Genomic DNA, 16,628 nt, shown 5'->3' on the forward strand with positions numbered 1-16,628 from the left:
AGAAAAGTAGTGCTGTAGAAAAGCCTGGTTTGATCAATAATGATTTATAGCGCTTTCGATATTTTTTTTTATTTTTTTAATTATTATTTTATTTATTTATTTTCAAAAGATTTATGCTCCTGCATTAAGAACAGAAGCATGTCATTTTTGGGGGGAATAGAAAAGCAGAGAACACTAAAGGTGCAAAGCCTTGTAGGACTAAAATGACCCATTTTTGAAGTTACATTGAGGCATTGGTGCATTTTTTTCCAAGACGTATACAATAATTTGAAAAATAATTTTTTCGAGTTTATCTTTACACATGGATGTGTGTGATTTCCTGTAGCCCATCAATATTGTGTTGAGCAGGTCTTTATAGAGATACAAAAGAAAATGTGGACTGGGCGCTTCTAAAAAACATAATAGTTAACTGTGTCAAATCTAAACAAAAATGTATATGTACATATATGTATAAAATGTACATATAATATGAAATACTGAAGTATTGTAAGTGTAAAAAAACCATCACCGTCAACCAAGTGACAATGTGATATAAAGTGAAGTAATAGCTGCTCTACACCCTTGTATGGGACTGTTCGCTGTCCCAGTAGTAGTATTCTTGTCTTCCAGGTAAGGGAGGAGCGCTCATCGTGATTGGTATATAAGAAGAAAGAGAAGAAACCAATAATAGTATAGCAGTACAAACAAAGTCCTATCTAATATATGCTGCAATGGTTTCACTCACAATAGACTTCTTTTATAGTATAGCGTGTCAGAGATCCTTCTCTCTCTGACGGGAGCCCTTTGAGTGGGGTCTTCGTTGGGGTGTAAGGTAAGTGTAATCCCCCTTCTGTTCTATGTTGTAAATCCTCATACAGTATGCCAATGGATGTGAAAAAGAGAGATACCGCAATAGTATAATACCGTAATAAAAGTGTATTGCACAGATAAGCAAATTAATTAATACACTCACATTTCAAAAGATTAAAATATCATGGGAGAGGGCTGTTGAGGGTTGTATTCTGGTCTTGACAAAGCCCAAGCGAAACGCGATGAATCGTTGATCCTGGGAGGACTGGAGAGTGAAGGGACTGGCATTGCTGTGCTGATTCCATCCGAGAAGCCGCTTCCGCCCTGAGTCAGTGACGTCACCGGAAGTGACGAATGCGGATGCATGCGGTGTATAGCAGATGGGAAGACCAGAATACAACCCTCAACAGCCCTCTCCCATGATATTTTAATCTTTTGAAATGTGAGTATATTAATTCATTTGCTTATCTGTGCAATACACTTTTATTACGGTATTATACTATTGCGGTATCTCTCTTTTTCACATCCATTGGCATACTGTATGAGGATTTACAACATAGAACAGAAGGGGGATTACACTTATCTTACACCCCAATGAAGACCCCACTCAAAGGGCTCCCGTCAGAGAGAGAACGATCTCCGACACGCTATACTATAAAAGAAGTCTATTGTGAGTGAAACCATTGCAGCATATATTAGATAGGACTTTGTTTCTACTGCTATACTATTATTGGTTTCTTCTCTTTCTTCTTGTATCCCAATCACGAACGAGCGCTCCTCCCTTACCTTTTATATAGATAAAATGCCCATCAAACTTATCCTTATTGGTCCTTTGACCGTGAAAATGTGGGCTAAAAGTCCCTTCACATTCAGAAATACATGAAATAACGTTATTTATTATTAAGTATTGTTTTTCTCCTAATGGGACTCAAAGCACCTCTCAATTGCAGAATAGAGTACAGTACACCGCACATGGGAATTGTACAGACACAGTCCCTGCCCAGATGAGCTTACAATCTGTTTTTGGTGCCTGAGGCAGATGAAGTGACTTGCCCAAGGTCACAAGGATCTGTAATTGAACCAGGTTCCCCTGACTTCAAATGGTCTCATTGTATATAGTACGTGTCTTTACTCACTGAGCCACTTCTAATAAATCTGATCAAACCAATTCCGAAATACTTAATGCTTACTGTAAGCTTATTTTCTCAAAAAAGTGCATTGCTAATGGGTGCCTGAAGCATGGTTACATATTTAAGGAATTTGTTTCACAAAAACCTCTTCCGATCCAAAAAGGATTTCCACCTCCCATGTAGTGTTGTATATTTAAAAAAAAAATTGTAGTTGTACCATCGTACCATCACACTTCAATCCTCTGGTCTTTTGGGGTGTAGTCTGTTTTTTGTTTTTGGGGGGGCGAGGCGTAAAAAATTGGCATTGATAAATTTTTAAATTGAGCTTGTCTGTGCATATAACCTGAAATGTTTCCATCTGCGCCATTGACGTCAAGGATTTTTTTTTCTTGGATGCACAAAAATGGATTGTGCTAGGCATCGAGATGTTAATAGTATGGACAAAAAATTATTCTTGTGTGACAAAAAAAGGAGAACGTGTCAAAATAGTCTGCAAAATTCAACTCGCATGATAACTGGTTTAATTTTAAATTGTATCGACCAGGTATTCAACATGAGGCTGTGTCGCAAATCATTTCAAACAACAAATGCATCGTATGTATGAAGTGTTTATACATAAGATGCCCTTTTTTTTTTAAGGTTTGTATTACTTTTTGACACTAAAATATTGCCGCATACAAAATGTGAAACAAAATCTTAGTATATCGGCCATTAATTGTTTTGTGCTTCAAGCAGGTGACCTGGCATCCTGGTTTATTGCCCTCTGTCCTGGTGTCCCGAAATCTAGCTAAATGTCCCAGTTTTCATGGGAGATGGGCGCTTGCCAGCCATGCATGCGTGAAATTTGTCCCGGTGTGTTTTGGGAAAACTATGGTCACCCTAACTAATGTCCACTATGTTTCATAGTGTGTTGTAATAGGGATCGATGCTAAAATAAGAAAATACAAAGCGTTACTGATGGACCAAGTGCATATATTTTAAATACCTAATAACTCGTTCTAAGAAAAAACAACAACAAACACATTAGTCCTTTCTATAGGTCATGTTGTATTTCTACCATAATCCAACATTCCCTTCTCAAATTGACATGCAATTAACAATTAGAATTTTGTTTCTAAACATTTACATTTTAATGTGAGTTTTTTTTTGTTTTTTGTTTTTTTTTTCCCTCCCCAAATCATTTGACTGAGCTGCGGTTTTTAAAGCTGTAGTGGTGAAATGCTTCATTATTCTGTGTTGGGGGCCTGCAAGAAAGCCATAATGCAAATAAACGTGCAAAGATTTCTATTCTAAAACTTTTACTACATGCACCTGAGTCACTATGCCCGTAAATCACTGAAGCAATGATTGCGGCCCAACTGAATTTGTATTGAATAGGAAAGTGGTTTCATAGTTAAACGAGCAGAGAGGAAGGAAAAGTGAAGCAGAGAATGTACGTTTTCGTGTCTGTAAATGACTGTACAATATTAGCAATGCTAGCTTCTGTTTTCACATTTTTCAGTCCTACTTGAAATATAAATCGGGTTTCTGCAGGTTATGACATTTAATGGACCAACATGTATTCAAACAGCTATTGGACACAAGCTTTCAAGGCCCATATTTATTAAGCTGCAGTAAATCAGGACAAATTACGTGACTTTACTTAAAAAGGGAACCGGTGTTCTTTTCCTGAGTCAGCTTCGCCAAAATAACAATAAGAACAAATAGTGGCTATACATGAGCTCATTAATTAAGGTAACAAAGCTTAGTGACCCTGGGCCCTATTTCTCAAAATGTATTTATAATTTTGTTTGAGTACTGTCATGTTAGTCACTGCAATCTGCAACAAACCTTCACTTTTCCAAAACCAATATGGCTTCTTGATAGCAAATTCCATAATAATTTATTTATCATTTTATAGCAGTGCTGTAATCTACTGAGCCACTTCTAAATGTGTATTCTGAATTTGGAATATTTTGGCCTATATGATCTAATCTACAGTACGCTATTCCATTAGAAAAACCTTTGAGCACCGAAAGGCACCTTATAGTTCATGTGTGGAACAATAAGATGTCTTCCATCGCCGAGAGGTGTCATATGGAATAGTAGTGTTTTTATGCTTTATACCAAGTAAAGAAGTGGGCCAGCTCTCTGTAAAGAGATTGCTTCGAGGTGATAAGGAAACATTTCCTGAAGTACTCGCCACCACGCCTTCAGACCCAGCCAGGCGCGGTTTGAAAAATTGACATAATTAGTGTTCCTCCTACCCTTGTTTGGAAGTTGGTAAGCCAGGTTGTAGACCGGGTCGCCACATGGCCAAACTGGTCTTGTTTATACTCTCAAAGAATGAATCCTTGTTTTAGCTATGGAACAAAATAACATAAAGAAATGACTGGTTGCTTGTCGTCTTCTTTGCCTGGAGCCATGTGACCACATTAATTCTGCACATTTCAGACTGACCACCAGTAGGAAGCTTCTTACAAGCCTCTTGGTGGTAGTCAATCTGAGCTTTGAATGGGTAAACTCTAAAAGTGACCCTAACACCTCAGGGGTCATGATCTCTGGCCTCCAGTTAGTATCAGGGCTGCCAGGATTCCTTATTCTAGTGTCCTACGCACTGTACCTAGTGAGAAAGCGGTAAAGTTTGCTGCTTTGAAGATGTGTTTTAGTAACTGATACATTATTTACAAAAAGTTATTATTTTTTTTTTTTTTTTATTGTCTTCGTTAAACAAATGTGACAACTTAATGCCAACATTTTATTGTTTTTTGCTTCTTTGGAAATTAAGCATGAATTCTATATCTCTTGGGACTCTGAATGGAGGATTGTTTGTCAATGTGATTTCCCCTTATCCCACCCTGTTTTGATCAGAGGGATGATATGCAAAATCTTGTTGAATACCTAGACATCAGACAAAAGGGTTTAGCCAGAGGAATTCAAACCCTTCTTAAAGGAGCAGTTCCCTCCAACCCCCCCCCCTTTTTTTTCTCTCTCTCCCTTCCCATTTTTTGTACTTGTATAGGAAGGAGGTCTCCAGAGCTGAACCGTGTTAATTTCAGCTACTGGGGCCCCCTAGAGTGTCGCAGGTACAGTCCCCTCCATGGAAAACAAAATAAAGGTTTAAAAGTTGCAGATTCCTATTGGAAGGAGAGCATCCAGGCACTCGGTCTTTCAAAAAGTTGATTTTAATAGCAGCACCAACGTTTCGACCACATAAATAGTCTTGATAAAGACTACTTATGTGGTCGAAACGTTGGTGCTGCTATTAAATCAACTTTTTTGCAATACCGGGTGCCTGGATGCTTTCCTTCAACTTGGTGATCTCTCTGGGGTTAGTACAGGATCTTCCCCATCTCCAAGAGCACCGGCAATTATTGCTGCAGTTACTGTGTGCCTGTGACCCTATCTGCTTTCTGCAGACTCCTATTGGCCCATGGTTTAACCCCCTTTTAATAAGCCACTGCTATTAGTGCGCCTTTTTAAACCTGTTCAAAGCTTTGCCATGGCCCTGTGGCAGTGCAAAGGTTAAACTGGTAGGGCATCAGAGTAAAACTTTGAGTTGCAACTGTGGTTACATGTTCTGCAACCAAATGTCTCTCTGGGTAAACGGCTTCTTATATTACACTTTTTTTGTTTTCTGTAGGAAGCTATTGAATCATTTAAGGAAGCTTTGAAGCAGAAAGACAACTTCATTGAAGCATATAAAAGTCTCGGTCAGGCCTACAGGTAGAAATTGTCTTCATTTTATTCTCCATGCATCATCTACACTACTTAGATTTGCAAGATTCTTGGGGGGGGGGTTTGGGGGGGAAAGAGAAACAACTCAATGTGACATTTAAAAAAAATACCATTTGGCACTAGTGGAGACAGGATCTGATAGTGAAGGGCTTTAAACCACCCAGATTATATAATTTAGATAAAGAAAGATAAAGGCATGCAAGTTATGCGTATACAAAGGGTATCTGGAAGATGAAGGTGAAATATGACCAGTAAGGTGTTTAAGGGCATTTGTTTTTAGGTCAAGCCATAAGGTTTTGGGGGGGGGGGTGTAACACAAAATATCCACTGTATAGGGTACAGTAGAGATGACCAATGTGAAGGTCTGCTTGAATGGCTTTTGCTGGTCCCATTCATTCATTGTAACATGTCACAAAGTGGTGAATCTGAGCACAACTACAGTTTCTCTTGTTAGCCTCCTATCCATTTTTAAACATGGCTGTTTCTGTGGAGTCTTCTCCTGCTGCATAAGGCGACGCGACGTTCGCTGGAAAATCAAATAGACGGCGACGGCGGCAATTCATTTGTTTTACCGGCACTATAAGCACAGCCTTACACCTCTCTGCTTACACTCCAAGCATGTTAAGCATCATGGAAGGAGTACTGATGTAATTGATTAATTGCAATTATCACAACATGAATTAAGTCACTATGTATAGATCTATGTGCTTTATATACTGTAGATATGGTATTTCTTTTTTTTAATTGCCCATCTACATCATTTTAATTGTGTTTGTCGTTCTATGTAATTCTAGGGAACTCGGCAACTTTGAAGCAGCCATGGAGAGCTTTCAGAAAGCGTTAGTGCTCGATCAGAATCATGTGCAGACGCTTCAACTAAGGGGAATGATGCTTTATCGCCATGGGAGTCTGCAAGAGGCACTAACCAACTTTAAGGTAAAGAAATATCATTCTTTTTGTCTATGATTTTCGTCTTTACACTACTTAACTAGGAACCATTCAATATAAAGCTTACCAGCTTACGTATGCACAGCCCACAAGTGAGCACACATTCTTGTGTTAACCCTTAAAGTTATCTTTTAACCAATAAGACATATTGGCCCATATTTACTGTCACGGTAACTTATGACAAGATATAATAACACCAAATATCTGGGTTGAACTGAACGAGGCTTAGATATGATAAAATATCATTTATTCCTTGAAGAAGGTGAACACAACAGATTATACAAATAACAGACAAAATATAGCACTTACTTAAAGGTTAGGACAAGAAAGCCATCAGGATACGGGATGGGCCATTTCTGCCATAATTCAGGTTCAGGTGTGGACATCACGACAATGCATGAAGAACATGAAGACAATTGAGTAAGGGGTGACTCTGACTTATATACCATTTCAACCCTTTACTCTTAACCCTAGGCGCCGAGTTAGCCAGAAAAATCTCTTTGAAGTAGATTTTGGCTTCCCTGTAAGTGTGAAGTACCACACTTAAAACCACTCAGCTCCTTTGTTCCTGCCCCTAGTATAAACAATCAGGGCAGTTAACTTTTGATCACAGGGCTATGCTAAGTTTTTCAGGATACCCTTCCTGCCCTATTAGCATAGCAGATGGGGTCTGCATTTTCAGAGCAGATCCAAAATCCCATATACACTTTAATATTTTCACTTATTAATAAGTTCCGTTCTGGTGGGTCCAGTGGGTCGAAATCTGCCAGTTATTAAAGCCTACAGTGACCCTACATATTGGCCAAATTACAACTCTCTGCGACCTCCAGAACCGGAGATACAGAAATGCACTCTAATACATTTTTTAAAATACAGGATTCGTCCCTTTAAAATTGAATCTCTGCTTTTCACTCTTTCCCCATTGAAATCAACGGGGTCCGCCGCCATACCGTTGAATGGCGGGCTCCGCCGTTGCCTTCAATGGAATTTCCCGCCATAGGCTTTCAATGGGGAAACGCCGCCATTGAAGCCTATGGAAAAAACACAAATCTTTACATTCGTCCACACACCGTCTGGTCGGTCGGAGGGGGCTAGGAAGGGTCATGCATTAAAGCCGGAACCTGGGCTACATGCCACCCAAATCCCATCCCCCTGGTCATTCCAGAACCGGAGATATGGACTTACATTTTTCAGCATTTCACACTTAGTCGTTTTTACGCCACAGGGCTTTTCCCCATTGGAATCAATGGCCGGCGCCGCCATAGACAATGCATGGCACACGCCGCCATTAGATTCAATGGGACCTCCGCTCTGCCATTGAGGTCAATGGCGCGACCCTCCTTCTCCGCTCGACCCCTTACGGGGGGTCTCTCATTCCTGGACCCGGTGTGGATCGTGTGTGGGGGTTCCTAGGAGCTAGGTACAAAAATAACTTTATTCCCAGGGGCCCTAAAACTTAAGATTCCCACGCCAATTGTCTTTGAACTTGACCGAAGTGATTAAACTCTTTTCAAAGACATTATATCTGCTTTTGCGGTCTGCGGTTTGGATGGCTGCCAACCTGTTCCTCGAGGCCGGCGTTGAGGAATCTCCATTGAAGTCAATGAGCCCATTGACTTACAATGGGAAACCGCCGCTCCTCCTCTCGGACGCCACCTGCTGGTCATCGCTGGAAAACAGGTCCAAAACCGCTACTTCTGCCATTAGAACGCATGGAGGGTCAATGGCGACCTATGGACGGCTGCAAAATGGAGCCTGAAAAGGGAACAAAGGGCTATAATCACTAAATTAACATTAACCCCTTCCCTCCCGCATCAACCCTAGTGTATGTGTGAGTGCAAACACCAAGATAACACAATATATTCATACAGGGGGATAAACATTTGGATACTGCAGCAAGGCAAAAACACATTACTGGACCTCAGTCCAGTTAACCCCTTGCTTCCCATGTGAGAGTAGAGGGTGGCCAAATGGGGAGGTAACCCCTTTAATCCCAGGCCAAATCCTCTCATGACATTTACGAAGTAGGCTTCTGCTATAAGACTCATTCTGGTGCTTGAAGGCTCCATATAGCTTTAAGACATTGGTGGGCAAGCAGGTGGTCCTCTAGGGCTTCATCTGCACCCTTCAAATTGCTTTCAGCTCCTACAGGCCACTGTCTCCCAAGTGCATTGGAAATGGTGATGTAGCTGGTATGGTTCCAAGCTTCTCCCTGCTCCATCAGCTTCTTATGCTTATGCTTGTGGTGTGTAGCACCGGGGACTCGGCTTAATGCCGCTTTGAGGGCTCAAGGTCCTCACATGCTGCCCTTTAAATCTATCATATTGCACATCACTGCTTGAAGGTGTCTTTCAGTGCCAGACAGTGACTTAAGGCAGAGGACTGTTTATTAAATATAGCTCAATATCTTTCTTTTAAGACTTGTAGATAACATTTCTTATAGTTGATATATTCCACGTATATTCATCAATGGATTAAGCAGAGCTGCTTTAATGTTTATTTAATTGAAAGCAGATTTGTAATGGATTATTTGTAGCAAACTGTTGCATGGTATTTTCTGTTTGAAAAAAATATTATTGCAGAGCTATTCTTTGAAGACTAAAATTGCACATACAGTAATCAGACTTTGTCCCATTAACAAAATGTATTTGTGGCTTTAAAGATTGACTTTAAATACAGAAGTATTACATTTTCAAGAGACTGTTAAAATTGAGTGGTGATATTGACTACTTTGTACATCATTACCTTGGGCTATCAAAAAGTTAAGTTTTCAAGATTGTTGTAATGATTGTGTAATTAACCAATTATCCTAGCTTTGTCACTAAGACAGCTTGTTTAGGTATACAGTATTTTGGTCTGATATCCTGGGCTGTTGGTAGCCCTTGAAGACAGAACTTGCACAGCTATACACTTATGGTAATGTTGCAATATACAACTGGCATACAAATAACTATAACCACCTTTATGAAAAAAATATATTTTCCTTATATAATGCAGACTGTATACTATACTGTATATGTCATTTTTGCAGGCACAATAAGTTCTCCTGGAGAACTTCAGATACAAACTGACTTGCTCAAAGTCACAAGGAGAGCTGATTGTGGAATGTAAACCAAGTTCACCCACTTCAAAATCTATGTTGTTACCACAAATATACCCCCTTCAGCATGAAGAAAGCCTGTTTTTTTTTGTTGTTTTTTTTTCAACTTATAGACTCACGCAGCTTGTCATATTGTGTTTTTCTGTAGAGATGTCTTCAGTTGGAGCCATACAATGAAGTATGTCAGTACATGAAAGGTCTTGGTCATGTCTCCATGGGACATTTCTATGAAGGCATAAAAGCTCAGACTAAAGTAATGTTAAATGACCCTCTACCCGGCCAGAAAGCAAGCCAAGAATATTTGAAAGTGAAATACTTGCGAGGTGAGTAGCTGCTATGTCTATTTTCTATTTTTTTCATTTTGGACTAGCTTATAGCATTGTCCCAGGCCCCAAAACAAAGGAGGCACAATTCCTTAACTTTTCAATGCACCATATTGCAGAATAAGGAACCAACTGCAACAAACATAAGCGCAAATAGCCTGTGCTACTCTGGAATGTCTATTAGCTGTGTAAATTATTATTTTTTTAGCAGTTTTATTCACATATACATTGTTTAGAAGGTTGTCTTTTTGTATCTGTTTGTACAATACTGGGATGTAAATAGTTTTAGAAAACAATTTTAATGATCATACAGATTGTAAGATCCTTGGAACAGGGTCCTCCCTACCTACTGTACCAGTCTAATCTCTCCCCACCCCCATTTTACTGCCCTGCAGAATGTTGCATTATTAAAAAATGATCATAATCTACAAGTGGGGGGTTCTATCTTTTTAGACAACTATGGTTGTGTGAAAATGTTATCACCCAGTACATCTTTATCATCTTTTTGGTGCATCAGTCTAGACAACAGTAGTGGGACAAGTTACAAATAAACGCACTTGACCGCTATATGCGGTCTGTAGGGAGCGGGAGCGGCGGCCAGGGGGCGTGGTTTCGGAGGAGGGCTACAGCGGGGGTCTCCCGGGCTGCAGGAGGGACCCCCACATGCCCTCTGCTGCTCTCCCTGCTACTCCCCCCTCTGCTGCTCCCGTCCGATAACACCCCCCCCCCCCCACTCTCCCGTCCAGCGGAGGGCTGCAGCGGGGGTCTCCCGGGCTGCAGGAGGGACCCCCACATGTCCTCTGCTGCTCTCTGTGCTACTCCCCCCGTCCACATGCTCTCTGCTGCTCCGGTCCGATAACCCCCCCCCCCCACTCTCCTGTCCAGCGGATGGCTGTAGTGGGGGTCGGTCTCCCGGGCTGCAGGAGGGAGCTGCTGCCGGCTGTATGTTGAAAGGTAAGCAGCTCACCCCCCCTCCCCCCCACAAATGCCCTCCTCTTCGTGCTGATCTCTCCCCCCGGTACACACACACACACACCACCCCCCTACCTTGTGGAGGAAGCTCTCTGACAGCTCCCGCACCCGCCGCTGATAGGCTCATCAACGCACCACGTGACGCGTCACCGCTCGGGATCGGAATTTTCTTGCATCCCCTGGTGGCTGACGCGTCACAGCGCGTTGTGAGCCGTGCAGCGAGGGGGGACTGGGACTGGCTAGGAAAGGATACCCCTGCTGGTGACGCGGCCCCGCGCACTGCCGGACGCAGCGGGACCAAAGCCTAAATCTCCCGTCCTAGTGTAACAACGTGTTTGTACCATATAAAACATATGAGGGTGTACCATCATACAAACAATGCGCCTTCATATGGCCACACTGAACTGAAACCATGAGGGGTGGAGCAAAGGAAAGCTGTAAATAGAGGGCAAGTGCAGATGCCATTGTTTTATAGAGTGGAGCTGTATCATATATTCAGATTGTGGTCATCAGCTGGGTGTCAGTAGGATTCCATAGCTCAGAGTTTTATGGTCTGTCTCCTACTCTCATTGGTCAGACCCTCAGTTTGAGCACGAGACAAATTGATTACATGTTACAGTGCTTATTCATAAAGCTAAGGTAGCTGTATCACATCAGGAAGTCTATTGAAGTGAAGATATTGTGCATGCTACAGCTACCATTAACAAGTGTGTAAATTCCAATTGGCATACTTAACATTTTTATGAACTACTATTTGACACACACTGTTGAGACGTCTACGTTAAGTATTGGTAGGATATTTTATAAACAATGTATTCTCATTGGTTCCTGCTTACCTTTGTCAAACCAAACAAAGAGTAGTGTCTGTGATCTCTGAGAATCTTGGATGGATTTCTCTTCCTCTGTTTTACAGAGTACTCTCGGTATTTGCATGCACATCTTGATACCCCGGTTACAGAGTATAACATTGATGTTGACCTAGCTGGAAACTTCAAGGACCATTGGGCCAAAAATCTCCCCTTTCTAATAGAAGACTATGAGGAGCAACCAGGACTACAACCTCATATAAAGTAAGTATTAACATGCTGACTCTTGTATGTCACTGGTTATAGCCAAAACCCATTCTTACTAATGAGGGTCAGTGAGGGGAATGTTACTATAACACACCACATTCTATTCACTGGTTAGCGGTTCCTCCTCCCTCCCCCCCCCCCCCCACTTCCCCTCCCTCACGACTTGTTCTCGGGTAAGATACTGTATTAAAATGTTGTTATAGTAAGTTGGGGTGGAGGTCTATGCTTCAGGCATTATTAATTTTTGCTTTTGGAGATTTTTTCTTCTTGATTTGTGATGGTCAGTTGATTATTCATTAATATGTCCAAGATCTACCTCCTGTGGCCTAACATTGTAAAGTTCTGAAAATACCTAATATAATTTGTTGAAAGTGTAGACAGAAACAATTTCAGATACACAACAGAGATGCCAAGTGCTTAAGGTTTGACATGATGATTCCTGGTGGGCTTTCTTAACTTAAGTCCTTAACTTTCACTCACCCACTTTCTCTCCAGCACTTATCAAAATCTCTGCTTTCTGGTGCTCAGGTCCTGTACCCTCACTGCTATGGTACAAAAACTGAACTACAGGCATACCCCACATTAACGTACGCAATGGGACCAGAGCATGTATGTAAAGCGAAAATGTACTTAAAGTGACGCACTACCTTTTATCCACTTATCGATGCAAGTTCTGTTCTGCAAACGTCATGTACGTGCATAACTGATGTAAATAAGGCATTTGTAACAAGCTCTATAGTCTCCCTGTTTGCGCACAGCTTCGGTACAAGTAGGGAGCCGTTATTGCTGTTCAGGACGTGCTGACAGATGCATGTGTGCGCTCCCGTTTGCCTATTGGGTGATATATCCTTACTCGCGAGTGTACTTAAAGTGAGTGTCCTTAAACCGGGGTATGCCTATAATGTGAGTTTGTCTATTTAAATGCATTTTTCTAAGTGTGAAGACATTTTCTTGTGTTTTTTTTTTCCACTACAGCTTGACAGCAGAATCTCTGTCTAGCGGTATTAATCATTGTTCAAAACATGCTTCATTTATAAAAAAAAAAAAAAAAGTTACATCAATAATTATTGATGAATAAATTGTTTTCTCCATTGTACTGTGAAATGTAATATGGGGGTCTGAGTACTGCCAGTTGAAACCAATGGAACATCCATTCTATTGTAACGAGAAGATGGGATGTGTTTACTTCCAGATGCTACATGCTTCAAAGTAAAGTTTATAGAGTATAAGTTGTGGATTCATAGTGGTCCACAGTTTGTAACTAGTCAAATAAATAATACCGGTCAGTTGATTTTAGGTCACTTTCCAAAATAGACATCCAGCACAGTCTTGGTGGCCTGAAGTCAGTCAGTGGGCAGGTCTGAAGTAAGCAGGAGAAATTAGCATTTCAGAAGCATCTCAGTTTGATTTTCCCCACCATTGTTCTACCATTGTTATGCACTTTGTTTGATTTCTTTACCTTCAGGGATGTTCTACCTCAAAATTTTGAAAGCTACAAGCCAGAAATACAGGAGCTTATGTGTGTAGCAGATCGGCTTGGTTCCCTAATGCAATATGAGACACCCGGATTCCTACCGAACAAGAGAATTCACAGAGGCATGGTTTTAATTTGACTGAGAGACTTGATTCATTAATCTCCGGTACTGCCAATCGCAGCGTGATCTCTGGAAATAACTTGACTGGTAGTTTTTGTGCAGTCTTGCTGCAATCTGTGCTATAGCAGCTTATTTTATTACTACTATTATCGTTTAATAATAAAGCGCCAACATACAGTATTCCGCAACACGGTACAATTGGGGAACAGAATTATATCAATTACATTCACATAATGACACACCAAATAAGCACAAATGGATACAAAAGGTAACACGGGCCGTGCTTGTTAAGAGTTTGAAATCTACTGTAGTTGAATAAATGAAAGACTCTTCATTCGGCTCAGGGAAGGAAATGTCCTTCTGCACACAGGTCTGATCCATTTCAACTTTTATTGTGAGTATCTTCTATACACTGTAATATTGTCTAGCAACATTGGGACTTTCTGAGAAGGTTCATTGAAGAACATGTCCTAGATCAAACTGCAGTGCAGACATCCTGTGCATTACTATGAATAACCTCTTCAGGACAAATAATATAAGGACCAAGAGAGTGGCAGTAGCATTATATCAATTGCATACACAGAATGACATACCAAATAAGGACAAACGAGCCAATTTAACAGCACACTTATTGCTGTTAAATTTGAAAGTAAAACCAATTTTGTATCCTTAAGATAGGCAAACATATATTACACTATTACATATTCAAGATATGCAACTAAACATTTCTTTATTACATCTAAGTCACGTTACAGGTATATCCACGAAGCTAAACATGAATCTTTCCTCTGCCAGGGTGCTTGGCTCATTAGCAGTGAAAGGTGTACATTTACTTAGAGACAATGGTAACCCATGTAATTGCCGTGTTCTCTGTGATGTCGTTTTGTACCATTTACCTTTTCTCTTGGTTGTCTCTTTGCCTTGCAGCAATGGGATTGGCAGCAATAGAAGTAATGCAAGCTGTGCACAGGACTTGGACAAACTCAAAAGTTCGAATCAATGGGAAAACCAGACTGATGCAGTGGAGGGATATGTTTGATATTGCTGTTAAATGGAGAAGGTAATAATGAAAAGGAAAAGCCATCGTTGCCGTTAGCGGTGCAGTTCCTCCTTTTACAGAATAAACCAATGGCAGTGATGTGTTTAACAAGTTGTGAATGTCAGCTTCTTCGCACACGGACAAGAGCCGACACAGGTTTGTTTATAGAGTAATTTATTGATCAACTATACTGGAGGATCCTACCTGGAAAGTAAGGGAGACAGAGAGCAATTCCCACAGAGCTCATACACAATTGCATACATTGGCTAACATTGGTTGCTAAAAGATTATAATGACATCACACAAGCATTCCCAATACACAAGGGGATAATACTCTTCTAAGCCAATCAAGTTACAGGTCATGTTATCTATCCCAGACTGACTCCAAAGACTAAACTAGTTCTATAGCTGAGCACAACACTTGAGCAACAAGGTACAGTTCATATCATCCCCCTCCCCTTAGAGCAAAGTTTACACTTGCAACAACACGCATACTGACAAAGGACATACAAAAGACAAGATGGATGCCTGGGAAACAAAATGAATTCCACTCTCCAGAGACCTCCTCTGGTTCATATTTCACAAAGTTTAAATTTGGGTGATTTTTTATTTTTATTTTTTTATTTACAAAATTAGAAGCCTATGTTTCTCAAAGTGGGTTTGTGAAGATTCCCAAAAATGGGAGGCTGCAGCCTACAGGGACAATAAGCACTATTATGTTAACTCAATGAAACGACTAGTAGCATGCAAAGTTCAATTGTCAACATTTCCCATGCAAACATTGCCAAAACAACTCAATCTTCATTAAAAAAAAAGTATATAAAACGTTTTAAATATTTAAAAAAGACGTCTTAATGTAAAGATCTCAAACTAGATAAACTTCCCATACGTGTGAACAAGTTCATTAAGTTTCCGGCTGAGGAACATACACATTCGATTGCATCACTCCTGACACGCTTCGCTGCTCACTGAAATTCGATAGAGGAAACGGAGCTTCTCTTATACAGCCCCAAAGCCATGTTACCAAAATCGATGTTATACAAGAAAAAAAATATTGCATTTGACTAAACAGGCCTAATTTACTTGTTTGGAGACTTCGTACTATTTGTAAATGTGGGCCTGTGAGGATCCTCGCTTGTCTAATCATTTTTAAATAAATTAAACTGAAAATAGTTATGCTGTGACTCTGGTTTCTGTTTTGGAAACATATCAAAGTGTTCAGCTGGTCATATATTTAATGCAGTCAGTTCAAATATGTGACTGAATGCTCCCTTATAAGTGTTGCTGTGCCTGTCCCTGACATTCATTTGCATACCATTAAATGAGGCCACTCTAAAGGTTAACTCCAAGTCACCGTTTCATGTTACTTAAGGTTAAGTAGACATCTTGAGCTTTCTGTGTCCTGTGAATTTGTTTTTGACTTGTTTTGACAGGATTTCTGACCCAGACCAGCCTGTACTTTGGTTAGATCAAATGCCAGCTCAAAGTCTTAGCAGGGGATTCAACAACCACATCAATTTGATCAGGTAACACTTTATTTTTCATCACAAAATCTTATGGCCTCAGCAGTGTTCGCTTGTTTATGTGCTCAACTAGTGCTCCAGGGGGGCCAGATCAAAAACAATTACGAATTGGAGGGCTGCAAGAGTATTGTAATTTTAAGAAGACTTCAATATTTTACTTGCATCTTGCATGCATTTATAATATCTGTATCATATATATTTATATTACCCAGACCTAGAAGTGGGTGTCGATATGAAACATTTCTCCTAGCTGAAATGAAATTAGCAGGACCCAACAGTCCACAGGCCACTCCAAGACCATTGAGAGCCCGATTTAAAAAAAAAAAAATTGTCCCACGGGCCTCAAGTGGGGGAGCCCTGCCATAAACATTGCATGGTCATTGCAATACCAGTGAAATCGTTTCAGGAAATAACGGTGC

At 40.6% G+C, this 16,628-nt stretch overlaps 1 protein-coding gene across 3 annotated transcripts in view; it reads left to right on the plus strand.

Moving 5' to 3' along the window:
- The window catches only part of TTC13 (tetratricopeptide repeat domain 13), a 77,232-nt gene that overhangs the window by 28,228 nt on the left and 32,376 nt on the right, over positions 1–16,628 (plus strand). For all 3 annotated transcript variants that reach the window (XM_075596577.1, XM_075596579.1, XM_075596578.1), the window contains exons 9-15: positions 5,542–5,624; positions 6,431–6,572; positions 9,833–10,007; positions 11,893–12,049; positions 13,518–13,648; positions 14,575–14,707; positions 16,120–16,212. In XM_075596577.1, the coding sequence (XP_075452692.1) occupies positions 5,542–5,624; positions 6,431–6,572; positions 9,833–10,007; positions 11,893–12,049; positions 13,518–13,648; positions 14,575–14,707; positions 16,120–16,212 (914 nt within the window). The remainder of the gene's footprint in view (positions 1–5,541; positions 5,625–6,430; positions 6,573–9,832; positions 10,008–11,892; positions 12,050–13,517; positions 13,649–14,574; positions 14,708–16,119; positions 16,213–16,628) is intronic.

Source organism: Ascaphus truei, chromosome 4 (genome assembly GCF_040206685.1).
Source record: "Ascaphus truei isolate aAscTru1 chromosome 4, aAscTru1.hap1, whole genome shotgun sequence".
NCBI classification, from domain to species: domain Eukaryota; kingdom Metazoa; phylum Chordata; class Amphibia; order Anura; family Ascaphidae; genus Ascaphus; species Ascaphus truei.